The sequence below is a fragment of the Dasypus novemcinctus genome, chromosome 9 (assembly GCF_030445035.2).
Source record: "Dasypus novemcinctus isolate mDasNov1 chromosome 9, mDasNov1.1.hap2, whole genome shotgun sequence".
Taxonomy (NCBI): Eukaryota; Metazoa; Chordata; class Mammalia; order Cingulata; family Dasypodidae; genus Dasypus; species Dasypus novemcinctus.
Window position 1 is genome coordinate 113110313 of NC_080681.1, and position 27736 is coordinate 113138048.

Sequence of the window (27736 nt, forward strand, 5' to 3'; positions counted from 1 at the left end):
CCCCTGCCACCCAGCAGGGCCCTGCCCCGATGGCCACTTCTACCTGGAGGACAGCGCCTCCTGTCTGCCCTGCTTCTGTTTCGGGGTCACCAGCTTGTGCCAGAGCAGCCGCCGCTTCCGGGACCAGATCCAGCTGCACTTTGACCAGCCTGATGATTTCAAGGGTGCGCAGAAAGGCGGGCGGGCGGGTGCCATGGTGGGTGGGAGGGGGGCACCGGCCCTCCGGGGGGCCTAGAGAGAGGCCGTGTGTGCTGAGCAGGCGGGGGTCCAGGCTGGGGGAAAGACACAGTATTCCTGAAGAAATCCCTGAGCCCTGTAAAGAAAAGCATTTCACGGGGAGACAGGCACTTTTAGGAAAAACCAAATACGCATTTGGTATTTGCCGCCTTCGGGTTACGAAGAGCGTGGACTCTAGAGCCAGATTCCTGGTTCCGGTCCGTGACATGGCCTGCTTGTGTGCCCCTAGCCAAGTCATTGGCTGTCTTCCGTCTCAGTTTTCTCATCTGCAAAATGGAGATCACATAATAACTCTCTCTTAGCTTGTTGTATGGACTTGAAAAGTTAAGATATGTTTAAGCCACTCAGCCTAGGGCGTGGTCTATGGTCAGCATCCAGTAAAGGTTCTCGGATGTCATTGTCCCCATCACCCTCATTCTTAGTGACTGAGAGGTCAGTGTCCCCAGAGCATAAGAGCACAGGCTCTGGAGTCTTTGGAGCCCAGGGCTGACCTCCAGCTGTACACTCACTGACTGCAACTTTGGGCAAGTCTCTTGGCCTCTCTGCACCTTTATTCCCAGAAGTAAAAACAGTTCATTGGGCATGATTCTGCCTGGCTCGGGCGGCTGAATGGCAGGGCGGCTAAGAATGTGGCCCGGACACGAGGTGGACTGGGGTCAAGTCCTAGCTCTGTCATTTACCAGCCAACATCAGGCAGCCCTCCTCTCTCGGAGCCTCCGTGGCCTTTCTCGGAGGTGTTTGAAGGTTAATCTCGTCCTCGGTGTAATTGGAATAAGGACGGTCGTGGCCACCGTGGGGTGAGAGCTCGTTCTGTATCCTGGACACGCCCGTTTGTCGTTGAATCGCCAGTAACCGTTGCAGGGTCAGGGCCATTTTTACTGGGGCCCCAAGAGGTTGTGGGGCTTCCCTGGGCTCCTGCAGCTGCTTAGAGGCCGGCTCACGCCTGGCCAGTGTGGGCAGGGATTCCAGGGGAGCAGGTGGCCTGGGCACGACAGTAACCAGGATAGAGGGGCCCTGAAAGCACCGCGGGAGGGAGGGCAGGGCCAAGGGGCGAAGCTCTCGGCAGACAGAGGTAGGCCTGGCATAAGGAAGAACTTTCTAAGACAGAGCTGGGAGCACTGCTTCAGAGCTAACGAGCCCTCTAGCCCTAAGCGCTGTGTGTCCAATGCAGTAGCCCCTGCCCTCGTGTGGCTGTGGAAATGTAAATTAATGAATTTAGTTCCTCACTCATAGCCACGTTTCATGTGCTCAGCAGCCACGCGTGCCTAGTGGCTACCACACTGGAGCCCCACCATGACAGGAAGTTCTCTTGGATGGCATTGCCGTAGAGATCTGGGAGCATGCTGTGTGTGTGCGCAGGAGAGGGTTAGACTAGATGACCCGTCATAACACAGCAACAAAAACAGCCAACCATTTTTGAACACTTTCTTTGGGCCATGATCCTTTTTTTTAAGGATTTTACATCCATCTGTTCATTTTATCTTCATGATAACCCCACAGGAGAGGCCATTGTTACCCCCATTTTACAGATAGGGAAACTGAGGCCTTTACCCAGGCTCACACATGTGGGGGGGCGGAGGAGCCACACTTGGGCCCAGTGCTCTTCAGCCTCATGTAGCACCCTGCTGCCCCCACCCCGGGGCTGTTCTAACCTTGGCAGTTTGTGCATCTATTAGCAAAGTGCTCTGAGAAGTCCTGCTGCAGAGTCCCCTTGACCTTTTTCCTTGACCCTGCCGTTCCCAAATGGTTCCCAGCCTCCAGTCCATAGCTTCCCCAAAGCATGCTTTGGGAAACACTGCTCCAAAACCTCGGGAGGAAAAAAAGTCTTGGCTTTTACTCGACTTTGGGAAAGAGACCCAGCGCTCTCTCTAAATGCCTTTTCCCCCCGACCTTTCCCGTCTCTCCGGGGCACCACCCTCAGGGTGGGTGTCTGGGCCTGGCAGGGGTCTCTGGCGGTGTTTGAGGGCCCTGACATGCACGTGCTGCGGACCTCACCCCCCTACCCGCCACCCACAGGCGTGAACGTGACGATGCCCGCGCAGCCCGGCCTGTCGCCGCTCTCCTCCACCCAGCTGCAGATCGCCGTGGCAGAGCGGGAGTTCCAGCTGGTCGACCTGTCCCGCCGCTTCCTCACCCACGACTCGTTCTGGGCTCTGCCCGAGCAGTTCCTGGGCAACAAGGTGAGGGGCGGGCTGCTGCCCTGGGGGGGAAGGGCTCCTCACTGCCGGCCCAGAACCTGCCGGAGCTCCGCTCCCTCTGAAGCTGGCGGGCAGCACGGCAGACTCGGCTCCGGGGGGAGAGGTGTGGTCAAGCCGCAGCTCAGCCCTCTGTGGGCTCATGCGTTCAGGGCAGGGTCTCTGCCTTCTACTCTCGGGTGAGGACGAATGCTGACTCAGCCTGTCCGGGGAGCTCGGTATCACCTCCTCCAGGAGGCCCTCCCTGACTTCTCCCCTGCACCTGGCTGGACTCAGTGCCCTTCCTCTGGCCTCCCCGAGTACCTATTGCACCACACTATCATACTCGCTCCCAGCGGCCGGGCACCCCAGCAGAGGCTGTGTCTCACCCAAGTCTACATCCCGGTGCCCAGCTCCGTGCTGGGCACTCAGTGAGCATCATAGGAACAGAGGGCAAGCAGGAGAGGGAGGGAGGAGTGCCTTGGGCATCGGGTCTGATCCGCCCTGTCTCGGCCAGGTGGACTCCTACGGCGGCTCCCTGTACTACAAGGTGCGCTATGAGCTGGCGCGTGGCACGCTGGAGCCGGTGCAGCGGCCGGACGTGGTCCTCGTGGGCGCAGGATATCGCCTGCTCTCCCGAGGCCACACGCCCACCCAACCCGGGGCTCTGAACCAGCGCCAGGTCCAGTTTTCTGAGGTTGGTGGCACCTGAGCCCCCGGGGCTGGGGGTGAGGGGGCTGCAGGCCGGCAGGGTGCTGACGTGTGACCTTCCCACCTCCATCCACACCCAGGAGCACTGGGTCCACGAGTCCGGCCGGCCAGTGCAGCGGGCGGAGATGCTGCAGGTGCTGCAGGGCCTGGAAGCCGTCCTCATCCAGACTGTGTACAATGCCAAGATGGCCAGCGTGGGACTGAGCGACATCGCCATGGACACCACCGTCACCCACGCCACCAGCCACGGCCGCGCCCACAGCGTGGAGGAGTGCAGGTGCCTGACCCAGCGCGGCTGGGAACACGGATCCCGGCCAGGGGAGGGGAGAAGTAGCAGGGCCTCGTGGTTCCCACAGCCACTCTCTCTCTGTCCAACTCCCACAGGTGTCCCATCGGCTATTCCGGCTTGTCCTGCGAGAGCTGTGAGGCCCACTTCACCCGGGTGCCGGGAGGACCCTACCTGGGCACCTGCTCTGGCTGCAGCTGCAATGGGCACGCCAGCTCCTGTGATCCCGTGTACGGCCACTGCCTGGTGAGTCGTGCCAGCCGGCCCTTGGGCACTGGAAAGGGGCCGCGGCCAGGGGCAGTGGGGGAGGCACAGGCTGGGGATCCCTCCTAACCACAGGCTCCCAGAGTGAAGCTGTGGCTGGCACGCTCTCACGATCTCTGGCTGTGTTACGGGGTCTGGCGTTCAGAACAAGGGCGGTGAAGGCCGTACTTTTTTCTGTACTGGCGGGACCAGCCTTGGAAAGCGCCGCATTCAGCATGGCCTGTGGGAGGGCAGACTTAGTGGCAAGGGACCTAGAAATCGTAGCCTCTTTGTGAGCAGTAGTAGAGGGAGCTGGGATTGTGGCGCTAACAGAAGAAAAGGCTCAAGCGGGGCCGTTGTCTCCAAGTCCCTGACTGCGGTCGTGGGTAAAACCAACAGGTCCAGAGGCAGGACCTGCCGGTGGGTGCAGACTGGAAGGGGGAGGTGGGTTTAGGTCAGCATAACGCAGGCGTCTGGAACCATCTATGGGACGGGCTGCCATGTGAGGTGGTGAGTCCCCACCATTGCTAAGAAGATGCAGCCGGATGTTCCCCTACCTGGAAAGCTGGGGAGTAATTCCAGCGTGATGGGGAAGGCTAAGCCAGGCAGATGCAAAGGCCCAGCCCAGAACCCTCATCTGGTCCCCCGGGGGCTGGGGCCGGTGGTGAACCCCGAGCTGCTCCCTTCCCCTGCCTCCAGAATTGCCAGCACAACACGGAGGGGCCACAGTGCAACAAGTGCAGGGCCGGCTTCTTTGGGGATGCCACGAAGGCCACGGCCACTGCCTGCCGGCCCTGTCCCTGCCCATACATCGACGCCTCCCGCAGGTCAGACCCAGCTTGGGTGGGAAGGTTACGGCAGGGGCGGGGAAGGGGACAGTGCAATGGACTGGAGGAAAGGGAGGTGGGAGACCTGGGTTCAAATCCAGCCTGGTCACTCAGCTTTATGCTTTTTGACCTCTCTGGGCCTCGGTTTCTTCTTCTGTGTAATGGACCCATGTGTCCTTTTAGTGTCCTTTTGAGGACAGGTGGGCAGGGAGGTGACATGCTTCATAACCTACCCGTGTCCACGTGGGCTTCAGGCATTTCTCAGGGTGGGGGTGTGGGCCCGGCCTGGCCCCCACCCCGCCCCACGCCCTGCCCATCCGATGCCCGCAGGTTCTCAGACACCTGCTTCCTGGACACGGATGGCCAAGCCACCTGCGACGCGTGCGCCCCAGGCTACATCGGCCGCCGCTGCGAGAGGTGAGGGAGAGCTGGCGGGGCCTGGGGGAAGTGGGCTGGAACGGGCGAGGGCATGGAGCAGGCACTGACGACGCTGTCCTCCTCAGCTGTGCCCCTGGATACGAGGGCAACCCCATCCAGCCGGGCGGGAAGTGCAGGCCCATCCGTGAGTAGAGAGCCCGCACCCCTGCACTGCCCACCAGGCCCATCCCCCCACCTTCCCCCCGAATATTGGCACTCAGACCCCGTGATCTGGGGGAGCCCCACCCAGGCTATGCCATCCCCTTTCCACCTGCCCTGCCGACCCCCGCTCTGTGTCTCAGACCAGAATATTGTGTCCTGTGACGAGCGAGGCAGCCTGGGGACCTTGGGGGAGCCCTGCCGCTGTAAGGTATGTGCCGCCCCCACCCCACCCGGGGGCCATAGCTGGGAGCAAGGGAGAGGCAGCCTGGCATCCGGGAAAGAGCCCCAGTTGAGGGTCAGGTGGCCCGAGCTCCAGGCCCAGGTCCTTTGCCAGGCATTCTTTGTGCCACCGTTGTATCTGCACCGCACCTTTGCTTTCACCTCAGTTTAACCCTCGGGCTGACACAGTGGGGTAGGTGTTAGCATCCCACAGGTGCTGGGGAGGGAGCTCATGTGCCTCAAGCCAGTGGGAGAATCAGGTGTCAGTGGAAGGAAGAATTGAACAGAGGTGGGAGTGAGGCCATCCGGGTCTTACAGCCAGAGTTGATCAGCAAATGAATGATCACTCACAACCCTGAGCCTCAGAGATGCCACGCCCCTCCCGGACCACTTAGGTGATGGTTGTAGCACCTGCATGAGATGCTCTGTAAATAAGCTTTACCAAGTTACTATATGGACATCTAAGTTTGCTGATGGAGCACCCTGGCAGCCAAAGAGAAAAGAGGAAAAGAGTTGAATAAGCTCGCATGAACTGGGAATGATTATTCAGATAGGGCGCCTGAGATGGTGCTATTTCCGTGGGTCCCCATCTAGAATGTGCTCTGTGCCTGCAGAACAACGTGGTGGGGCGCCTGTGCAACGAGTGTGCCGACGGCTCCTTCCACCTGAGCACCCGCCACCCCGACGGCTGCCTCAAGTGCTTCTGCATGGGCGTCAGCCGCCAGTGCACCAGCTCCTCCTGGAGCCGCGCCCAGGTACCTCCGCGCCGGCGGGCAGGCGGGACTGCCGAGCCCCAGCCTGGGGGGCCAAGCGCCAGGCTCAGGCCACGGCCCCCACCCCGAGCCCCTCTCCCCCTTCCAGGTGCAGGGGGCGTCCGAGGAGCCCGCTCGGTTCAGCCTGACCAGTGCCGCAGGCACCCACACCACCCGCGAGGGCATCTCGTCCCCCGCGCCCGGGGAGCTGCTCTTCGCCTCCTTCCACAGCCTCCTCCCCGGACCCTACTTCTGGAGCCTCCCCCCGAGCTTCCTGGGGGACAAGGTGGGCTTTGGGGGGGAGGGGGCTCGGGGCAGCAGGACCAGCGCCGGCAGCGACCTGGGAACGGAGTTGGGGTGCTGTGGAGGTGCCAAGCCCGCCCACCCTGTGCCCAGGTGACCTCCTACGGGGGAGAACTGCGCTTCTCTGTGACCCAGCGGCCCCAGCCTGGCTCCGCGGCCCTGCACGGGCAGCCGCTGGTGGTGCTGCAGGGCAACGGCATCGTCCTGGAGCACCACGCCGTCCGCGCGCCCAACCCTGGCCAGCCCAGCGCCTTCGCCGTGCCCTTCTGGGAGGTGAGCAGCACGCGCCCCGGGCTCCCCTCGCTCGGGCTGCCCACGCCACAGACTGTCGGCGGTCGCAGCACGCGTGGCCTTGCCTTGGCAGGAAGCTTGGCAGCGGCCTGATGGGCAGCCGGCCACGCGGGAGCACCTGCTGATGGCGCTGGCCAACGTCGACACCCTCCTCATCCGGGCGTCCTACACCCAGCAGCAGGCTGAGAGCAGGTGCCTGGGGTCGGGGCAGGAAGAGAAGGGGGCGCAGGTGGGGGGTTTGGGGTCTGAGTGGAGCCAGGAGGTCAGCTCTGCCACCTACGGGCTTGCAACCTCGTTGTGCCTCAGTTTCCCCATCTGTAAAATGGGGATAACAATGCCCCGCCTCACAGGGCTTGCCTGATGGGGCTCCCAAGAAGCAGAGCCTGATACAGGGATTGGGGGGCACACGACTCACCTGGGGAATGCCCTCCAGGAACCCCGCAAGGGACGGGGAGGCAGTGGGGGGGAGGCTGACCCTCACCTCCGCCTGAGCCCACAGGGGGCTCTGGGGTGTAAATCGCCGCAGCGTCGTCCTGCCCAGGGCCTTTTGTACCCCGCCTCAGTCCCTCACTGGTCACCGGAAGAGGGGCAGTGGTTTTCGAGGACGTTGCTGGTGAACTGTTAGCCACAGCCCCAGCAGCCACTGGGGGCGGACAGGCCCCACGACGGGGCTGTTGGGAGGATTCGCGAGATGAGCCACGGAAGGGCCCCCGGGGGCGCCTCACTCAGGGCGGGGGGTCTCGTCATGCCCAGGGTCTCCGGCATCAGCATGGACGTGGCTGTGCCCGAGGACACCGGCCAGGACCCTGCGCTGCAAGTGGAGCAGTGTACCTGCCCGCCCGGCTATCGTGGCCCGTCCTGCCAGGTGAGCCCCGGGCCCCAGGCCCCTGTCCAGCCAGCTCCCCCCGTGGTGCGCCCTGGCTCCTCCTCCGCTGGCTCTCCCCGCCTTCCCAGGCCTGCCTCAGGCCCGGGCAGACCGTGCCCCCTGCCCAGGACTGGCCCTGCTAGGGAAGCCCCTCCCACTGCCATCCTCCTGCCCCTAGGACTGCGACACAGGTTACACACGCATGCCCAGCGGCCTCTACCTGGGCACCTGCGAACGCTGCAACTGCCATGGCCACACAGAGGTCTGTGAGCCCGAAACAGGTGCCTGCCAGGTGAGTCCCGCCTGCCTCCTGTCCCACCCCAAGGTGCTGCAGCGTTCAGGGGCCTCCCCTCATGCCACGCTCTGCCCTTCCAGGGCTGCCAGCACCACACCGAGGGCCCTCAGTGCGAGCAGTGCCAGCCGGGGTACTACGGGGACGCCCAGCGGGGGACGCCACAGGACTGCCAGCCATGCCCATGCCATGGAGCCCCTGCTGCTGGCCAGTGCGTCCAGCCCCTGCCTCTTCCTGCCCTCCCCTGAAACGGCCACCACCCCCTCCCAGACCCCTTCCTCCCAGGTCCCTCTGAGAGGCAGTGGCTAAATCCTGACCTTCACCTTCCTTAAGGTGTCACCTTGGCTAAGACACTTCCCTCCCCGGGCCTCGACTTCCTCATCTGTGAAACGGGGCTAATGACATAGCCCAGTCGGTCCCTTGCGTGGGAGTTGAATGAGACGGTGCACGTGGGGCTCTTAGCCCAGTGCCCGGCACGTGCCCTGCTCCGCCTCCCCCCCTTCTGTCCTGGCGCTGAAGGGACAGGGGGAGGGGCAGCTGACCTTCTTACCCGGAATTTGCCCCTCCCCCCGCCCCAGGGCCTCCCACACTTGCTTTCTGGACACAGACGGACACCCCACCTGTGACGCGTGCTCCCCAGGCCACAGCGGGCGTCACTGTGAGAGGTAAGGGGGTGCGGGAGAGGCCACCCCTGGAGTCCTTGTGCTGGGCCCAGCCCTCTGGCCGGAGGAGCCAGAACCTTCAGTGCTTGCCCCAGGTGCTCAGCGCCCACCTTGGGAGCTGAAACCTAAGCCTAGCTCGCCTCCAGCGCCCTCAGCCCCTGGCCCCAGCCAGCGCTGTCTCCTCGCAAACCCCTCCCTCTTGCCTTTGGCCTTTATGCCACTGATTCGGGGCTGTGCGCCTTTGGGCACAGCCCCACTCTTCTCCTTCCGTTTCCCCATCTGTAAAATGGGCGAGTGGAGCCATTGGTGCTCTCAGCTCTGTGACAGCCTTGGGTCCCACCCAGGCCCCTGCCCAGCCTTGCCACAGGCTCTCCAGGGCTCTGTGCTCCTGCCCTCCATTCATCATGTGCTCTCTCCCTGCAGGTGTGCCTCAGGTTACCACGGCAACCCCAGCCAGGGCCAGCCATGCCAAAGTGAGTAGTCTAGGGAAGCCACGGGGGCCAGGCTGCACCCGCGGGGGACTGGGACAGCTTTGCGCTCCTTGGGGCCTCAGTCCGGCGGCTACCTCTCTGAACCTCGGTTTCTTCCATTGTAAGACGGGGATAGTGACAGGACCCAACTCAGAGGGCTGTAGTGAGAGTATGCCATGCCCTATGTGTGGCAGGCTCAGAAATAAGTGCTCCCTCGCTCAGTGGTGACTCAGATGCCCAGGGGTGGTGAGAATAGGGGCCGGGTGGCAGGTTTGGGGCTCCAGCCGTGGCTTCCCTCCACCCCAGGAGACGGCCAGGTGCCAGAGCCGATTGGCTGTGGCTGTGACCCCCGCGGCAGCGTCAGCAGTCAGTGTGATGCTGCCGGCCAGTGCCAGTGCAAGGTCAGTCCAAGCCCCGCCCTCCCTGAGGCTGTCCCTCTCACCATCTCAGGGGGCTGGTCCTGGCCCCTCCCCCTCTCCCCAGAGACCTGTCTGCCCCACCCCCTGGGGCCTGGCGGGAAATGAGGCAGCCTCTGATGGGGGCCAGGGGCCTGGGCCCGGGGTGGGCAGGGCTGCGCCCCTTACCCTCTTGTGCCCCTCTCCCTCCATCCTAACCCAGGCCCAGGTGGAAGGCCTCACCTGCAGCCACTGCCGGCCCCACCACTTCCACCTGCATGCCGGCAACCCCGGCGGCTGCCTGCCCTGCTTCTGCATGGGCGTCACCCAGCAGTGCGCCAGCTCCACCTACAGCCGCCACCTGGTGAGAACCCGCCCCTGCCCCGCCCCGGGGCCTGCTGCCACCCGCCCTGGTCATCACGGGGCTAGTCGGGGCCTGGCCCTGGTGGCGTCCCCTGGGAGGCGCCTGCGCGGCATTGCCTGTGCGGAGACCCACCTCCTTGCCCCCATTATTGCCCATCCGCGCGCTGACCCCAGCGAACCCTCGCCCCCACCCTGAGGACCTCCCCGTGACCCCTCCTGATCATCTCAGCCCTAAGCCCAGAGCCTCCCGTCCTCCACCCTGATGCCCTCCCGTGCCCCTACCCCTGCCAAGACGCCCGCTCCAGCGCCCAGGCTGACCCCCCTTCGTCCTCCTGCCAGATCTCCACTCGCTTTGCGCCTGGGGACTTCCAAGGCTTCGCCCTGGTGAACCCGCAGCGCAACAGCCGCCTGACGGGGGGCTTCGCCGTGCAGCCCGTGTCCGACGGGGCCCAGCTCTCTTTTGGCAACTTTGCCCACCTTGGCCACGAGTCTTTCTACTGGCAGCTGCCGGAGATGTACCAGGGAGACAAGGTGAGATGTGCAGCCCGGGCTGGCAGGCCCTCCCGAGCACCCCCTCCGAACCATGCCCCTGCCGAGCACGGGGTTGGCAGCGACTCAGCCCCAAGTCCGCCTTGGCGCAGTCTCGGCCGCGGGCAGGCACCTGCCACGGCATAAACACGTGACCTCAGGGGTCAGCTAGACCAGTCTCAATCCCAGCTCTGCCACTTGCCAGCTGGGCCCATTTGACAGACAGCTCCGGGTGACTGGGAAGAGTTGAGATCGTGCCTGGCACAGAGCAAGTGCTCAGTCGTGCTCAATTACTAGTGTTCGCAGTTAATCAACACGCAGGCCCTGGGCCGTGGACATACGAGAGCACGTGAGGCCGTTCGTGCTCCACTTGCTTGCTCACCCCAAATTCCCTGATCTGTGCTCGTGGCTCAGTGCTTGGCGCCGAGCATAATAATGATTGCCGTGGGTCGTATTTATTGAGCGCTATGTGCTAGATGCTGTTCCAAGCACCTTTCAGTGTCAAATCAAAACCCTAAGAACTAGGTGCTGCGACTACCCTGTCTCATAAATGAGGACGCCTCGGCAGGGAGAGGGTCGCTAACTTTCCACAGTTACTCAGCTGGTAGGCAGCCGTGCTGGGAAGCCAGCCCAGGTCAGAGGCTGCCCTTAAAATCCTACCCTCTCCAGGGATGAACCTGCCTCTGCTCCCAGAGCTCATGGGACAAGCCTCAGGGGCCCACTAGGGTGGTGTCCAGGGACAGTGGTCTGGCTACCAGAGTCCCCTGCTGCCCGAGGCCAGGGCCAGCGGGCACATCCCAGGGTCAGGGTCCCAGGGAGATCAGGGGCAAACGAAGGGCAGCTCGGGGGCTGCCCCGTAGGCGTTCCTCGGACAGACCCAAGCATCCCAGCCTCCTCCTGGGCGGGCTGCCTGCTGTCCCTGATCCCTCCCCCGGCCTATCCCTGCACCCCGCAGAGGGAGGCAGATCTTGCACGGATGCGCCGGGCTCACCAGGTAGGCCCAGGTCTGCATGGTGTGAGGGTGGTGTGACGTGGCATGGTATGTTCTCCAGTTTCCGTATGAAGGTGCCCCCTGCCCGAGGCAGTGAGGGTCTGCATGAACCCAGGCAGCAGCCAGTGGCCCTGGCGGGGCACTGCCCAAGCCCCATGATGCCAGGAGTTAGGACCGGGAGGGGCACGTCCTGCTGTGTGGCCTGGTCTGTGCCAAGAGTGGTGACGAGGTGGGAGGGAAACCAACTCGATGCCTCCCAAGCAGGCGCCACTGACCCTCTGTGTGCGCATCCCTCCCCCTGCTCCCCACCCCGGCGGCCTGGGGTTCCCTGCTGTGTGCCTGCCAGAACGAGGAGCATGCGTCTTTGTCCCCAGTAAGTGTGGTCCTCTCTGGCCCTGGGAGGGCTGAGCTGGCCTCCATCCCATCAGAACCGCACATCCCTCTCAGAGGCGCAGTGGCGGGCAGCTGTGGCAACCGGGAGGACCCCGGGGCCCCCAGAGGGCAGGGGCCGGGCACAGCGGGCCTCACAGGTAACGGAGGGCCTGGTCTGGACAGGCTGCGTCTGGGGGCCCAGGGAGGAGACCGAGAGTTTAGTCAAGTCAAAGCAGGGGCCTCAAGTGGGCCCAGGCCCTCCTGGCCTTTGTCCCCCAGGCCAGTCCAAGCTCTAGCCAGATGCCGGTTCTCTCCGGCATTGCCCGTAGGAGATGTCCCCAGGCCCTTAGTGGCCAAGGCTGGTGCCACAGGCAAGCGTGGACAGCCAGGCCTGAGGAGCCTCTCCCGCACTGCAGGTGCCGCCGGGGCCACCTCCAGCTGCTCTGGCCTTAGCTAGACGGACCTCTCTCTGCCCGTCTTGCAGACCCCTCTGCTTGGCTTCTCCCCATCGGTCACTGCCCCTGGTTGGCGGGACCCCTCCCAGGTCACCCCCCCCCCAGGCTCACAAGGAGGAAGAGGGCAGTGGGCATAGGGCCAGGATGTCCAGCATCGGCAGTCGTGGGTGGACAGCCTGGGGGGGCCCGGCTTGGGGAAAGCCTCACGCCTGGCCATTCTGTCCTTCTGCCCTCGCCCTCCGTCCTTCCTCTCCCGGCCCCCAGGTGGACGAGGCCCAGAGGCGGATGGATGCCGAGATCTGGCAGCTCCTTTCCAGCTTTGCTGCCGCCCCCCACCCCCCGCCCCCCAGGGCTTCCCTCCCACCCCCAGCCTGCAGCTCTTCGGCCTCCCCCCTCCCGCTCCTCCTCCTCCCCTGCTCCCTCCTCCTCAGCTGCCCTGTCTTCCCCAGCAGGCTCTCAGGTACGTGCTGAGGCGCCCACCCAGGCACCCCACCCACTGTGCTTTCTAGACTTGAGTCATTTCCCAAAGAATTTCTGCCATTTCCACACACTACCTGAGCTATTACTTTAATTTTTCCCTTAAGTCAATCCTCTTCCAACTCAATTATGCTGGATATGCATGTTAAAAGAGGCATTTTAAAAATATGTATTGGTGTGTTACGTAAATCATCTTGGGATTCACAAGAGGGACACACCAGACAGGAGACGCTGGCCCAGGCCGCACCTCGAGCAGCCAGCCGGCGTGCCCAGGCCCAGGTGGGGCAGCACACTGCCCACGGGGCAGGCCGGGGCTGCGCGGGCGTGGGGCGAGGTGTCCTCTGCCCTGCTGCTTGGCCTCCTGCCAGTGTCTGCCCACCCATCAGGACCTTTTCTGCCCTCTTGGCCTCCGCCTGCTCCCTCCACTCTCACCACCTGTCCTTCTGTCCTAGTTCTCTCTCTCCTACGAAGGCTTCTCTCTGCTTCCCGAGAGCCTCTATTATTGGCAGTTGCCTCGGGCCTTCCTGGGAAATAAGGTAACTAACTAGGAGGTGGTGGTGGGGTCACTGGGATGTCAGAATCTTTTTTTTTTTAAATTAATTAATTAATTTCTCTCCCCTCTCCCACCCCACCCCGGTTGTCCTCGGTGTCTATTTGCTGCATCTTCTTTGTCCACTTCTGTTGTTGTCAGTGGCACGGGAATCTGTGTTTCTTTTTGTTGCGTCATCTTGTTGTGTCAGCTCTCTGTGTGTGCGGCACCATTCCTGGGCAGGCTGCACTTTCTTTCGTGCTGGGCGGCTCTCCTTACGGGGCGCACTCTTTGCGCGTGGGGCTCCCCTACGTGGGGGACACCCCTGTGTGGCACGGCACTTCTTGCGCACATCAGCACTGCGCGTGGGCCAGCTGCACACGGGTCAAGGAGGCCCGGGGTTTGAACCACAGACCTCCCATGTGGTAGATGGACGCCTTAACTACTGGGCCAAGTCTGCCGCCAGTCATAGAATCTTAATATGCCAGAGAGCCCTTTGTCAAGGCTCATCGTGACACAGATGGGTAGATAAGGCCCAGACTGGAGAACAGCCTTGCCCGGGGTCCTACATTCAGGAGACGGTAGAGCTGAGGTTGAACCCAGCTCTTGCTCTGGCGCCTCTCCTGGGAGGGTCTCCCTAGCACCTCTTCTTTGAGCCCCTTTTTCCCTATGCCCAGATCGCTGCCTACCTCTGGGCTCTGCACTTACTCATCCATCTGAGAAGCATCAGTTAAGCCCTAACTGTATCCTGTCACGAGGCCCCTGACAATTATGGTCCAATTATCATAACTATAATCATTGGCTGGATTATCATTATTAGCATGGCATTAATATTAGTATTGATTTTGCTTCTGTCTTGTCCCCAAAATGATGTAAAATGGATCTTAAGAACACAGATGACATGCCATAAAGCGGCTAGTGAAGTGGGCGAGTCAATCAGGGTAAGGGGGGGTGAGGATGGGAAAGTTCCGCCAAAGCCGAGGGTGAAGGTGGGGGCAGCAATGCCTTATCAAGCATTGAGCCAGGCACGCAGCACTGTGCAGAAATGCAGTATTTCACGTCCTGGTGGTACTCGATCCTCATGATACATGTCAAGGCAAGTGTTGGTTTTGCTCCCATATCCAGTGAGGAAAGAGGGGCTCAGAGAGGTTAAGACTTGCCCAAGGCGGAACAGTCAGTAAACAGCAGAGCTGGACTTGAGCCCTGCAGGCTGCTGGGTCTGCTCCCTTAGCCGCTGTTCTGTACACACCTGCAACTTGCTAGAAAGTTGACCCTGGATGTGGCTTTCAGCTTCCTGGATCCAAAGCAAACAAGAAGCCAGTTGTTTCATAGTGTTTTGGTTCTGCCTTTGAATTCCTCACCATGCCCTGAGCTTGTGGAGGTCATCCCTAGGGCCCCCGGAGCCTGGCATGTATTCACTAGGCATTTAATAAAGGCTCACATGAATGAGCAAATGGGCTTAGCCTGACTCAGTGGTCATATAGATCTGAGCATCTACCCTGGTGGCTGTGTGAAAGCCCCTCGTGGCATGCTTACGGACTCTTCCAGTCCATCCTGAGCAACAGAAAACCCAAGTCCAGCTGCTTTCTCCACAACAGAAAATCCACTTGCTTACGTAACTACAAAGTCCAAGGAATGGTATCAGGTGTGCCTGGATCCAGGGGCTTATGAGGACTTAAACTTGATCAGAGCCATTTTCCAGCTTTCCATGCTTTGAGCTCACAGTCTGACCAAAAAAGGGAGTTTCCCTGTCCTGGTGGAAATAGCAGAAGTGCCTGGGTGAAATCCCCTTGGAAGACCTGACTCACAAGTCCATCTCTGCCCGGAAAGGGAGGGAGACTGGTCGGACGTGCGGATCGCCCAGGCCAGGCTCCTGTTCCCCTGCAGAGGGAAGGGCACGGCCCTCAAGCCACATGGCTTGCCTGGAGGGAAGGCATTCTTTAAAGGAAATTAGGGGTGCCCTTTGCAGAACGCGACGGGGTAGGGTGGATTCTGGGCAAGCAAGAGCCCCTGCCCAGGGGTAAGGCCTCTGAGGGGCCACCCTCAACCCCTGCCAAACCCCAACACACACAGCTGAACACTCCGGAACCTTCTACAACCTCCCTCACAGTGGTTGCTGTCATTAGCCCTGTCTGATTTATGGAAAATTCCTTAAAATGAGCCGGGACTTGCAGCTTGTTTCCTGGGACCACCAGGGAGTGGCAAACCCCTAAAAAAGGAGGCTGCTGAGGGTTCCCACCGCCATGCCTGGAGCTGTGGAGGGACTAAGATGTCCTATTTGGGCAGGAGGGACATCAAGGTGCAAAAAGGCCTGGGGAGGGTCCACCCCACTCACCTGTCTGGGGACACCCCCCAACCCCCACCCCAGAGGAAGACAGAGTCAGGTTGGGACCACTGGGCTGGCCTCTTTGCAGGTGGCGGCTTATGGCGGGAAACTGCGCTACACCCTCTCCTACACAGCCGGGGCGCAGGGCAGCCCGCTCTCTGACCCTGACATCCAGATCACGGTGAGCAAGCCGACCCCACGCAGGGTGGGCAGAAGGGGGAGGCGGGGCCGGGGGTGCCCTCGGCCTTTCTGTCCAGCACTCAGTTGTCCTGGCAGAGGCCTGGCTGCTGGGAGGAGGGGCAGGAGGCACGTGCCTGACTCCTCTGGGCTCAGAGCTTGGGAAAGCGGAGAGATGGTGAGGACCCAACTGTCCCCCTCCCCCCACGCTGGTGTCCCCCAGGGCAACAACATCATGCTGGTGGCCACCCAGCCTGCGCTGCAGGGCCCCGAGAGGAGGAGCTACGAGATCGTCTTCCGAGAGGTGAGGGCTACTCGGCCGGCCGCACCGTCTGACCTACCTCCCCCTCCCCCCTGGTTCAGAGCCCACCTCTGACCTGGCCAGCCCTGCCTGTCATGCCCCCGTTCTAACCCCACAGTCAATCCCTGGGAGGTAAGAACCGGGGAGGGCGGCGCTGCAGGAGCGCCCTGCAAAGCCCGACGCCCCTCACCCACGTGTGCCGTCCCCCCCGACCCAGGAATTCTGGCGCCGGTCTGACGGGCAGCCAGCCACGCGTGAGCACCTCCTGATGGCGCTGGCCGACCTGGACGAGCTCCTGGTCCGGGCCACGTTCTCCTCGGTGCCACGGGCGGCCAGCATCAGCGCGGTCAGCCTGGAGGTCGCCCAGCCCGGACCCTCAGCCGGCCCCCGGGCCCTCGAGGTGGAGGAGTGCCGCTGCCCGCTGGGCTACATCGGCTTATCCTGCCAGGTGAGGTGTGGCCAGCCCAGCTGCATCAGCAGCTGACCGCTGCGTTTCCATGACCAGAGGTTACTGTCACCACCCTGAGGGCTGCCCGTGCTCTGCGTTGTCTCCTTCGCCCCTCCAGCCACTCTGAGATGCATTCAATTACCCCTTTTTAAAGTAAGGACGTAGAGGTGCAAGGGGCAGTGACTTAGCCAAGTACACTCAGCTAACGTGGCAGAAATTAATCTGAACTCAGGGCTTAGTGACCCCGAAGCCCCTCATGCACTTAACCACTGGTGGCCCTGCCTCCAGCCTCCGGAAGATTCCCAGCTCATGCCCTCAGGGTGTCCACCCGAGACAGGAGACAGGACAGACATGCCAGTCCCCAGCCCCGAGCAGAGCGTGGAAAGGCCACAGAGCGGTGGAGAAGGAGGGGTGGGGCAGGACTCCAGGCGGGACACAGCGTGGGGAGCACGGGGGCACAGCCGCAAGGCAGCGGGGTTACCCCGGCAGGCCGGGGCGCGCCTGCTCTGCGAGGCCCCGAGCAAGGCTTCGTTCAGGGGGGAGCGGGAAGCCTCTGAAGGGGTGCTGCGGTTCACAGGCTGCAGGAGGGGTCCTCTGAAGGAGGCGCATGAGATGGATGGGGCAGGGGGCGGGCAGGAGGGAGGGTCCTATCTGAGGATGGGCAGTGGGGATGGGGCAGGGGAGAGACTGGAGAGCACCTGCAGGGCCCGGCGGAGACCCCGCCCGCCACCGGGGCAGAGCCCAGACCGCTGTGCAGGCAGCTTCCCGGGACCCAGCAGGCGCCCAGTTGGCATTTGATGAATGGCCTGAGCTGAGGAGGAAGAAGAGGGGCGGGGCGGGGCTGAGGAGCCAGGCGGGCGTCTCGGAGCAGGAGTGGGCACAGCTGTCCTCCCCACTCGGGAGCTCCCTCAGTGGGAAATCCCCGTCGGTATACCTTTTTTCTGGCCATGAGAATTTCAAATCTAAATTCCTGAATTCCATGCCCCTCGCACTAGTAAAATTTAAAACATCCTGAAGGAGTACCCCTGGGGAAAGCAAAATCCTTGGCGCATGTTTTCTGCAGTGAAGCAGAACAAATTTATAAACATCCCTTTGAAACGTTGGGAGGAAGGCCCTGGAGAGATTCCAGCTAAGGGGGAGCAAATAGAAAATTAGCTGCTCTCGGAACCCATTATTATTCATTTAAATTGTGTAAAAATATCCTTGGTTTTGTCTGTGTTGCCTCTTCTGTCTTATTTAATGAATGTGAGCCTACTTGGAAGTATCTTCGAGGGCTCATTTCAAATCTAGGTCTCTTGAACCCTCTTTTTCCCTCTAGGACTTAAGTTTTTTCTTAACCCCTAAATTATTCTTCTGGTAGAAGAATTTTCAGAAACAGCAGTCTGGAGATGAGGATGGATTCCCAGTGAAGGGACAATTGTTAATTCCCTAAATGCAGAGGCTGGACAGGCTGGGGTGGGCACAGCCCAGCTCCAGGGGCTGAGAGGGGATGGACAGTGGGCGGGGACCCCTGGGAGTGGATACTGGGGTGCAGGAGCAGAGCCAGGCAGCGGACCCCGCCCGGGATTTCCCTCCAGGGCCAACCTGGTCCAGGCTTGTATCTGGGGGTGGAGAGGAGGGGTTCAGGATCTGGGGATGGACACCAACCCTCCCCTGCACCCCACCCCCAGGACTGCGCCCCGGGCTACACGCGAACGGGGAGCGGGCTCTACCTCGGCCACTGTGAGATGTGTGAGTGCAACGGCCACTCGGACCTGTGCCACCCGGAGACCGGCACCTGCTCGGTGAGATGCTGGGGGGGAGGGGTCACCTCAGCTGGGCCCGGGTGGGTGGCAGGGCTGGGTGTGAGAAAGGGAGAGGTGGGCTCAGGTGGACGGGGCCAGGGGCCAGGCTGAGGGGTGTGGCCGGGAGGGGTCCAAACGCTTGGGTCAGCAGGCCTGGTCGCTGAGGGGCTGCGAGTTGGGGAGCAGATTGATGGAATAGCATCTTTTTACAAAGGATTTTTTATCACCAAAATGACACCTTCTCTGTAGAGGAGTTGGACTACAGAGAAAAACCAAAAAAGCAAGTAAAAATCACCTGTAATTCTACCCCTGGGCAGTGCTCACTGTCAACATCGGAGAACAGAGCTGGCCTCCTCCTTTTCTGGGCACATGTTTACACATGTTAATATACTTTTCATTTAAATCATAAGCAGGACCAGCTTTTTCACTTATGAGTTCATGAACGTCTCTCCATATCATTAAGTATTTTTTATACCTGGACTTTTCAGAGTGGCGTGTGCCTAGCCCTCGAGGGAACGTGGCCAAAGGCCAAGCTAAATGGGGAGTGAGGAACGTGTTATGCTAGTAAACCAGGCCTGGATCTACAATGTAAAACCCACACGTTTTCGTGTTAGTACAGGCATTTGGGTAGTAATATGGAAGAAACACAGTCAGTGTCATCGTTTTTTATGGCTATTTGGATGTATGTAATTTTTCAATTTCTCTAGTTCCTTTTCTCAGCTGTTTAGGTTTGTTTCCAGCATTTTGCTTTTATAAACCCCGCTGAGATGTGATCCTTGTAGTGAAGTCTTTGGGCCCTCTGTGTCTTTCCTTTAAGATTTTTTTTTAAAGTAGAATATTTAGATCAAAGGATTACAGAGTTTCAAGGCTATTGGCAAATGTCGCCAAATGGCCAGCGGCTGACACCCTCACGCCCCGCAGCAATGCCAGCACAACGCCGCTGGGGAGTTCTGCGAGCTGTGTGCTCCTGGCTACTATGGAGACGCCACGGCCGGGACACCCGAGGACTGCCAGCCCTGTGCCTGCCCACTGACCAACCCGGAGAACGTGTGGGTGTCCTTGCCCGAGGCTGGAGGAAGAGCTCCCGCTGTGGGGTGGGGGGAGTGGGCAGAACGGGCTTCCCGTGGCCTGACCTTCGCCTCCCCCTACCCCAGATTCTCCCGCACCTGTGAGAGCCTGGGAGCCCGTGGGTACCGCTGCACGGCCTGTGAACCCGGCTACACTGGCCAGTACTGTGAGCAGTAAGTGTTCAAACAGGGCGGGCACAGATGATGGACTTCTAGGCAGGAGCCCTGGGCGGTGTTGCCAGGGCAGGTCTCGACCAGGGTCATGTCCCTCCCCTGCCCCAAACCCTTCCAAGGCTCCCGTTTGCCCCCAGGACACGCCCAAGCTCCTTAGGCGTCTTCCCAGGCCTCCCCGTAGCCCACACAGCCGTGTCATCCCACTTCTTTTACCCTGCTCCGCCCTCCAGCTGGGCTTGACTTCTCGTTGTTCACAGCTTTACATGTGCTGTCCCCTTTCTGTGGAACGTTCTCCCTCGCCACCTCCCCTTCCTGGCTAACTCCTGCTTAGCCCCTCAGACTCAGCCTTGTTCACTTGTTCAGCACATTTCTCTTAAGCACTCAACATGTGCTGTGCAGTGTGCTGAGCTTGGAGATCAAGGGGTGAACAGAACAGGTTCAGTCCCAGCCCCTGCGGAGCCTTCCACCTGTACTGGGAGACAAGGCAGAGAAAAAGTAATCACGCAGGGAACGGAAGTGGCTCAAGCGGTTGAGCGCCTGATTCCCACATGGGAGGTCCTGGGTTTGGTTCCCAATGCCTCCGGAAAAAAAAACAAAAACAAAAACAAGCAAAAGAAATGTCTCAGTGATTGAGCGCCAGCTTCCCACATACGAGATCCCGGGTTCAATCCCCAGCTCTCAGCACCACAAGGAAAAAAAGTAATCGTGCAAATACATAGTTTCAAACCAGGATAAGTTCTCTGAAAGAAAGCCTGGCGTGTTCTTTCACCATGCTCAGAAGTGCCATCCTCTGGGAAGCCTTCCTGATGCTCAGGCTGGATTCGGGGCTCCTGTGTGCACCCACAGCCCCCATAGGCTTCCGTCACTCTCACTTTACAGTTTCCAGACTGGGTTCTCCACTAGATCATGAGTTCCATAGGAGCAGGAACTTCCTCAAGGGCACCGTTGTATCAGCATCTAGCATAGAGCCTGGCACATCATGGTGGGCCAGTAAACATTTGTTGGTGAATTTCCCCCGGAGAGTCGGGCCCTCCCTGCCCCTCCCCAGCCTGCTGCGGTGCTCACAGTGCCCTTCCCTCAGCCCACAAGGGCCTCTGTGTCCCCGCGGTCCTTCTAGAGCTCTGAGCCTCTGTGCCACACTGGGCAGTAGGCTGAGCGTCAAGCTGCCCAAGCCCACCATGAGGCATGGGGTGTCTGGGGGCTTGGAAGAGTGGGTCTTTGTTCCTCCTTGCAGGTGTGCCCCAGGCTACGTGGGTAACCCCAGCGTGCGGGGAGGCCGGTGCCTGCCAAAGAGTAAGTAGGACCATGGCCTGGGCCGGGGGGCAATGGGCAGGACAGAACCTGGGAGTTCCGGTGTTTGGGGGATACCAGGCCTGGGGGACAGGGCTGAGAGTAGGGTGCCCCAGTCTTTGGGGGGGGCGGAGCTATCTGAGGCAGTGCCACATGTGGAGGACCTCTTGCCTGAATGGACTCTTCTGTCCCTCCCCTCCCCCCAACAGCAGACCAAGACCCACTAGTGGTCCAGGTCCACCCTGCTCGGAGCATAGTGCCCCAAGGTGGCCCCTACTCCCTGCGGTGTCAGGTTAGCGGGAACCCACCCCACTACTTCTACTGGTCTCGTGAGGATGGGCGGCCCGTTCCCAGCAGCACCCAGCAGCGACATCAAGGTACCCTGGCTTGGGCCCCTCAGCCCTATGAGTTTTCCCAATGGGAGGGGAGGCCAGGACTCGTTTCTGCCCTTCTGGGCACATGTCCCTGAACACAGGGCTAATTGGGAGAAAGAGAATGTGCTTTGATCAATCCCCTCCCTGCCAGGCTCTGAGCTCCACTTCCCCAGTGTCCAGCCCTCGGACGCCGGGGTTTACATTTGCACCTGCCGGAATCACCAGCATACCAACACCAGCCGGGCAGAACTGCTGGTCACTGGTGAGTCTCTGTCCCTTCCTGCCATCCCCCAGAGCACCTGCAGACCGGACAGGTAGTACTGTCATCTACCAGCAGGGGGTGGTGTTGCCCGGACTAGGACACAGGCTCTGGGGATGCAGAGACGCAATGGACCGGTTTTATTTATTTTTTCTTTTACAGGAGGTAAAGGGTTAATTTTTATAATAATAAATAAAGAACTACAAATCATAAATAAAAAACAACCCTCTCCCCAACAAAAAGGATTTGAACAGATGAATTACAAAAAAAAAAAAAAGGTTATAAACAGCTAACAAAGAGATGGGAAGCGCCTCAATCTCACTAGTCAAGGGGGAAATGCAAAATAAAATAACAGTAAGATAAACATTTCTTCAAAGCAACTTGTTTTTTCCTTGTTTTAATCTCATGGACACCTCTGTGAGATGCTTGTCTCCCTCTATACAGTGGCCTCTAGCCTGCTCAGACAAGACCGGTTTTAGAGGCAGAATTGGTAGGACTCGATTGTGATCAGTGAGGGAGCAAAAACGTCTGGGATGATGGCCAGGGGTCCGGATTCCAGCAACTGGGAGGTGACGGTACCATTTACTGAGATGAGCGAGACTCCAATGGGAAGGTGTCTTCATTTGGGCTCCCCCCAAAAGCAGAGCCAGAGACTAGTTTATTTGGGAGGCAATCCCAGGAAACCAATGGGGGGCGTGAGACGGGAGGCAAGGCATCCAGGAAAGGGTGTGTGGTCAAGCAGGTTACCACCGTGGGCAGTTGTCATTTGATCCAGCAGAGGAAACTCTGAGCCAGTGTAAAGCACCCCTCACAGTTACCCCCGAGGTCCAGGGAGCTGGGGTATGTGCACACCAGCCCCCATCAGTCACTGACGCCTGTCCCAGAGGCATCGGTTCCCTCACGCGTCTGCCCCCCCACATGGGCAGGCAGCATGGGCCCCGGCAGCCTGAGAAAGCCCCTGTACAAGCAAATGCAGGGGCTGGTATCTGGCGGACAGGCCTGCCACATGCCCTGGGGATGATGAGGACGTGGGCAGCCACCGAGACCGGAATCACAGGTTTTGGTTGTGGACTTGTTAAAGTTTGAGATATTCGGGAGACCATTCCAAGTGGCAACAAGAGGCAGACATTTGGATACGTGAGTCCAGAACTAAGGAAAGAGGCCTCAGCCAGAGAAATAAATTTCGGAGCTCCTGGCATAGGATGAAGCCATGGGGCAAGGTGAGATCACCCAGGGAGAGTGTGGCTGGAGGACAGGCCAGGAAGGAGCCCTGAGGTGCAAGCAGGGGCAGGGAAATACCCCTGGAGGGGCATGCTTTGGCAGGATGGTTATCTGTGGACAGAAGGGCCGAACCAGATTGGAGGGAGGCAAAGAACAGACGGGAAGGCAGGAAGTGTGGATCGCAAGTGTAGACACCGCCTTCAAAAATCTTGGCTCTGCAGGGGGCCAAGAAATGGGCCAGTAACTGGGGTGGTGGTGGGGGGGGGGGTGTGTGCAAAGGATCTAGGATGCATTTTTTAGAGATGCGAAATTCTAGAACCCATTTGTCAGGGGAGCAGAATGACCCAAGGGAGAGGGAGAGGAGAGGCTGATGCAGCAAGAGCGGGAAGGCGTGCTCGTCACAGCTTTATTCACAATTGCCGAGAGGTGGAAGCAGCCCAGGATGAGTGAACTGATGACTGGACAAGCTAAGTGTGGTACATCCAGGCAATAGAGTGTTATTCAGCCACAAAGGGAATGGAATTCCCGTCCATGACACAGCACGGATGAGCCTCGAAGACATCATGTTGAGTGAAATAAGCCAGACATAAAAGTACAAATATTGTATGAAATACTTAGAATATGCAGATTTGTCGACGCAGAAAGCAGAAGAGTGGTTACAGCGGGAGGAGAGGAAGAGGGAGTGGGGAGTCCTTGCTTAATGGGTAAGGGCTTCTGTGTTGAAAAAGTTCTAGAAATAGAGAACGGTGAAAGTTATGCAATATTGCCGGTGGACTTAATGTCACCAAATTGTTCAATTTTTTAAAATGGTTAAAATTGTTTCATGATGTGTATCTTACCAAATTTTTTCTAAGTTGAAAAAAGGGAGGTGGAGTGCTAAGCGAGGAAGTGCTTGGGAAGGTGATGGAGTGCTCAGACGGTGGAAGGGTGGGGTTAGGGTAGTGGGGTGGGAAAAGGGTACTGTCCTTCACAGAATGGGAAGGAAGGTGGAGAGATTAGGGAAGATCAGGGAATTCCTGACTAGTAGTTTCTTTATTCTCAACAGGTGCGAGTTTAGGCCAATAGCTCTCAAAGGGAGGGGGTGGGCTAGTGAGGTTTGACACGTGGGCGAGGTGTGAAATAGTTGTCTGGGAGGACAGAAACTCGAACCATGCGGTGAAACCCAGTGGGAATGAGTGAAGCGTGCAGAGACGTTTGCAGTCCATGATCGTGAACTTGAGCCAGGTGGACTCCATCACATCCCGCTGGCTGCTCGCAGGCAGGGCGAAGGTGGGGTGCAGCCTGGATGGGGGGGCAGAGGTAGGAAGGGGATCTGAGTGGGTCAAGGAAGGAAAGGAGCGAGTGACAGGGAGGGAGAAAGTGGCTACAGGACAGGGGCCTGACCAGCACCCAGTTCTCAGGGTGGAGGGGTTGGGGTTTCCTGTCCCTGCAGAGGCCCCGAGCAAGCCCATCACTGTGACGGTGGAGGAGCAGCGGAGCCAGAGTGTGCGCTCCGGGGCCGACGTCACCTTCATCTGCACGGCCAAGAGCAAGGTGAGCAGGTGAAGGAATCGGGGGTGGGGAGGTCTTCTGGGGTCTCCAAGCCCACCCATGGGTCCCGGTCCCCTTGCCCTGCAGTCCCCGGCTTACACCCTGGTGTGGACCCGCTTGCACAATGGGAAACTGCCAACGCGAGCCATGGATTTCAACGGCATCCTGACCATTCGCAACGTGCAGCCGAGTGACGCGGGCACCTACGTGTGCACCGGCTCCAACATGTTCGCCATGGACCAGGGCACAGCCACGCTGCACGTGCAGGGTACGCCCCTCCTCCCCGCACCCTGCCCACCCGCCCCCGGCTTTCCCCAGAGCCAGCGCACCCTTTCTTCATTCATTGATAATTTCTGCGCATCTGTGAGTATGCCAGGTCCTGGCCTGGGCTCTGCAGAAACGGAAAGAGGGGCCCACAGGACCTCTGCCTGCCTGTTGTATATGTTCTAGTTGGGAAGACGCCAAGCCTGGGATCAGATGGGTAAACAAGATAATTACACATGGTGATGAGAGCGAGAGAGATGAGGTGGGGGAAGGGTGAGCTCCTGGACTTTTCTGGGAGGAGTGGTCTGGGAGGGCCTCTCTGAGGAGGAAACATCTGAGCTGAGAACTGAAGGAAGAAAAGGTACCCAGCCACGTAAAGAATCAGCAGTGTTCTTGGCAGCAGGAGTGGCATGTGCAAAGGCCCTGGGGCAGAAGCATGTCTGTGTATTTGAGGACCTGCAAGTCCGCTGTGGGCTGGAACTGAGTGGGAGAGATGTGCTCAGAGGCCAGAGGATGTAGGACATGGTGGGCCACACTTGAGGGTTTGGATTTTGTTCTAAAAGGAACAGGGAGCTGTGGACGGGCCTTAAGTGGAGAGGCGACAAGATCCCATTGTGTTTGAAGATCGCGCTCTGGCTGCTATGTGGACAAATGGCCATGGGGGGGCAAGAGTGGAAGCAAGGAGGCCATTGCCACGTGTCAGGTGACACTTGCCACCCTGACCACGTGTTCTTTCTGTAGCCTCGGGCGCCCCTTCCGCCCCCGTGGTCTCCATTCACCCGCCGCAGCTCACAGTGCAGCCCGGGCAGCTGGCCGAGTTCCGCTGCAGTGCCACGGGGAACCCCACGCCCACCCTCGAGTGGACAGGTGAGGCCATGACGGAAAAGGCCTTCAGGGCCCGTCTCTCCTGGGTGGGTCTGAAGGGTCTGCAACTCCTGGGTGCTGACCCCACTTCCCCCTTCAGGCGGCCCTGGTGGCCAGCTCCCTCAGAAGGCACAAATCCATGGTGGCATCCTGCGCCTGCCCGCTGTGGAGTCCTCGGACCAGGGCCAGTACCTGTGCCGCGCCCACAGCAGCGCCGGGCAGCAGGTGGCCAGGGGCGTGCTCCACGTGCACGGTGAGCGGGCAGCGCCGAGGGCAGGCTGGGAGCCGGGGGTGGTCCGGGCCGGGGTGCACTCACAGGGCTCTGTCTGCAGGGGGCAACAGGCCCAGGGTCCAGGTGAGTCCTGAGAGGACGCAGGTACACGAAGGCCGCACCGTCAGGCTGTACTGCAGGGCAGCGGGGGCGCCCAGTGCCACCATCACCTGGAGGAAGGAAGGGGGCAGCCTCCCTGCGCAGGTGAGGTGATACGGCCCCACCAGGCCACCAGGCTCAGCAGAATCTGGCACTTGCCGTCCATCCCTCCCACCTCCACTTCCTACCCCCACTTCATCCTTTTCTGGTTCTCCTCGCTTCCAAGGGGGCAACCCACTCAGGCTGTGCGTCCTGGCAGGTAGCAGCTGCTACCTCCTGCTTCACTGCCTGGCTCTGACCTCCTTGGTGCCCTAACTCTGTACCTGCCACTCTCTTGGGGCCACCTCCCCACACCTACCCCTGCCAGACTCTTAATCCTCTCCTGTGGCTGACCTCTCCTATGGCTGACTCCTCTCCCGTGGCTGGCTCCCACCCTCTCCCATGGCTGACTCCTCTCCTGTGACTGAGTCCTCTCTCATGGCTGAGTCCTCTCCTGTGACTGACTCCCACCCTGTCCCATGGCTGACTCCTCTCCCGTGGCTGACCTCTCCCGTGACTGACTCCTACCCTCTCCCGTAGCTGACTCCTCTCCTGTGACTGACTCCCACCCTCTCCCATGGCTGACTCCTCTCCCATAGCTGACTCCTCTCCTGGGGCTTACTCCTCTCCTGTGGCTGACTCCCACCCTCTCCCATGGCTGGCTCCCACCCTCTCGCGTGGCTGACTCTTCTCCCATGGCTGACTCCCACTCTCTCCCATGGCTGACTCCTCTCCTGTGGCTGGCTCCCACCCTCTCCCGTGGCTGACTCATCTCCCATGGCTGGCTCCCACCCTCTCCCGTGGCTGACTCCTCTCCCGTGGCTGGCTCCCACCCTCTCGTGTGGCTGACTTTTCTCCCATGGCTGACTCCCACTCTCTCCCATGGCTGACTCCTCTCCTGTGGCTGACTCCTCTCCCGTGGCTGACTCCCACCCTCTCCCATGGCTGACTCCTCTCCCATGGCTGACTCCTCTCCCGTGTCTGACTCCCACCCTCTCCCATGGCTGACTCCTCTCCCGTGGCTGACTTCTGTGTGGCAGGCCCGTTCGGAGCATGCTGACATCGCCACACTGCTCATCCCAGCCATCACGACCGCCGACGCCGGCTTCTACCTCTGCGTGGCCACCAGCCCCGCAGGCACCTCTCAGGCCCGTATCCAAGTGGTGGTCCTTCCAGGTGCGGGGCCTCCGGGGGCTGAGGGAATGGGGAGGACAAAGTCGTACTCCCCTGAAGCCTCCTTACACCTCCTGCGGCCCCCAGCCTCAGGTACCAGCCCACCGCTCGTCAGGATCGAGTCCTCGTCGCCCACCGTGAGCGAAGGACAGACCCTTGACCTCAGCTGTCTGGTGGCAGGCCAGGCCCACACCCAGGTCACATGGTACAAGCGAGGGGGCAGCCTACCCCCCCACACCCAGGTATGAGGGTCCCCAGTCCTGGGCCAGGGGACCTGGAGGTGCAGGGGCTCTGCCTGGGGTTGGCCCTGTGCACAGAGCGGGGCTGCACCCTGCCGGGGCCCTCTGCATGAGCAGAAGCCAGGTCTTATTTCCCTCTATCCCAACTTACGGCATGGGGCGGCTCAGAGCAGGACCAGTGGTGCTGGGTGAAGGAATCCCCGAGGCACGGGGAGTGGTGGCTGCCACCCTGCCCGTGCTCAGAGGCCTCTGCCCTGCCTGGCCCAGGTGCACGGCTCCCGGCTGCAGCTCCCCCACGTTTCACCAGCTGACTCTGGCGACTACGTGTGCCGAGTGGAGACTGAGTCGGGCCCCAAGGAGGCCTCCATCATCGTGTCTGTCCTCCACGGCACCCACTCAGGCCCCAGCCACGTCCCAGGTGAGGCACCAGGCGGGGTCAGTCTGGGGCCATGCCCTAGGATCTCCCACTGCCCCAGGGCAGGGGCCATGTCTCTTCGGGGGCATGAGGACAAGCCAGGGCATCCTGGGCAAGCTCTGGGGGACGTGCCTGGGGCTGGGGATGAGGTCGACCCCACTTACCTGGGGACCCACGATGAGGAGTCTGTCTTAGAATTTGTTGTGAAGCTGACCCCTGAGTTGGCAACAGACTGATGAGAGCACAAATTCTGGCCTTGCCCCTTATGAGATGAACAAGTTATTTTCCTTTTCTGGGCCCCACCGTCCTTGTCCATGACATGTGGCCAGCAGCACCCACCTGCTGGATTTAGGGTGGTTTAAATGAGATGGTATCATCAGAAAGAACTTGCTGAACACGT

The 27736-nt window shown here is 60.3% G+C and overlaps 1 protein-coding gene across 6 annotated transcripts in view; it reads left to right on the forward strand.

The window, feature by feature from the left end:
* HSPG2 (heparan sulfate proteoglycan 2) overlaps positions 1 to 27736 on the forward strand; it is a 100922-nt gene that overhangs the window by 47501 nt on the left and 25685 nt on the right. For all 6 annotated transcript variants that reach the window (XM_058304161.1, XM_058304162.1, XM_058304163.1 and 3 more), the window contains 38 exons: positions 18 to 164; positions 2254 to 2417; positions 2929 to 3108; positions 3203 to 3399; positions 3507 to 3654; positions 4351 to 4478; positions 4809 to 4895; positions 4982 to 5040; positions 5198 to 5265; positions 5891 to 6031; positions 6138 to 6314; positions 6425 to 6604; positions 6696 to 6814; positions 7376 to 7487; positions 7666 to 7779; positions 7863 to 7990; positions 8358 to 8444; positions 8865 to 8914; positions 9218 to 9312; positions 9530 to 9670; positions 10009 to 10200; positions 15436 to 15528; positions 15748 to 15828; positions 16043 to 16273; positions 17944 to 18057; positions 18979 to 19106; positions 19212 to 19298; positions 20533 to 20591; positions 20798 to 20965; positions 21114 to 21224; positions 23875 to 23975; positions 24060 to 24240; positions 24978 to 25103; positions 25201 to 25353; positions 25433 to 25575; positions 26550 to 26685; positions 26770 to 26924; positions 27189 to 27339. In XM_058304161.1, the coding sequence (XP_058160144.1) occupies positions 18 to 164; positions 2254 to 2417; positions 2929 to 3108; positions 3203 to 3399; positions 3507 to 3654; positions 4351 to 4478; positions 4809 to 4895; positions 4982 to 5040; positions 5198 to 5265; positions 5891 to 6031; positions 6138 to 6314; positions 6425 to 6604; positions 6696 to 6814; positions 7376 to 7487; positions 7666 to 7779; positions 7863 to 7990; positions 8358 to 8444; positions 8865 to 8914; positions 9218 to 9312; positions 9530 to 9670; positions 10009 to 10200; positions 15436 to 15528; positions 15748 to 15828; positions 16043 to 16273; positions 17944 to 18057; positions 18979 to 19106; positions 19212 to 19298; positions 20533 to 20591; positions 20798 to 20965; positions 21114 to 21224; positions 23875 to 23975; positions 24060 to 24240; positions 24978 to 25103; positions 25201 to 25353; positions 25433 to 25575; positions 26550 to 26685; positions 26770 to 26924; positions 27189 to 27339 (4932 nt within the window). The remainder of the gene's footprint in view (positions 1 to 17; positions 165 to 2253; positions 2418 to 2928; positions 3109 to 3202; positions 3400 to 3506; positions 3655 to 4350; positions 4479 to 4808; positions 4896 to 4981; positions 5041 to 5197; positions 5266 to 5890; positions 6032 to 6137; positions 6315 to 6424; positions 6605 to 6695; positions 6815 to 7375; positions 7488 to 7665; positions 7780 to 7862; positions 7991 to 8357; positions 8445 to 8864; positions 8915 to 9217; positions 9313 to 9529; positions 9671 to 10008; positions 10201 to 15435; positions 15529 to 15747; positions 15829 to 16042; positions 16274 to 17943; positions 18058 to 18978; positions 19107 to 19211; positions 19299 to 20532; positions 20592 to 20797; positions 20966 to 21113; positions 21225 to 23874; positions 23976 to 24059; positions 24241 to 24977; positions 25104 to 25200; positions 25354 to 25432; positions 25576 to 26549; positions 26686 to 26769; positions 26925 to 27188; positions 27340 to 27736) is intronic.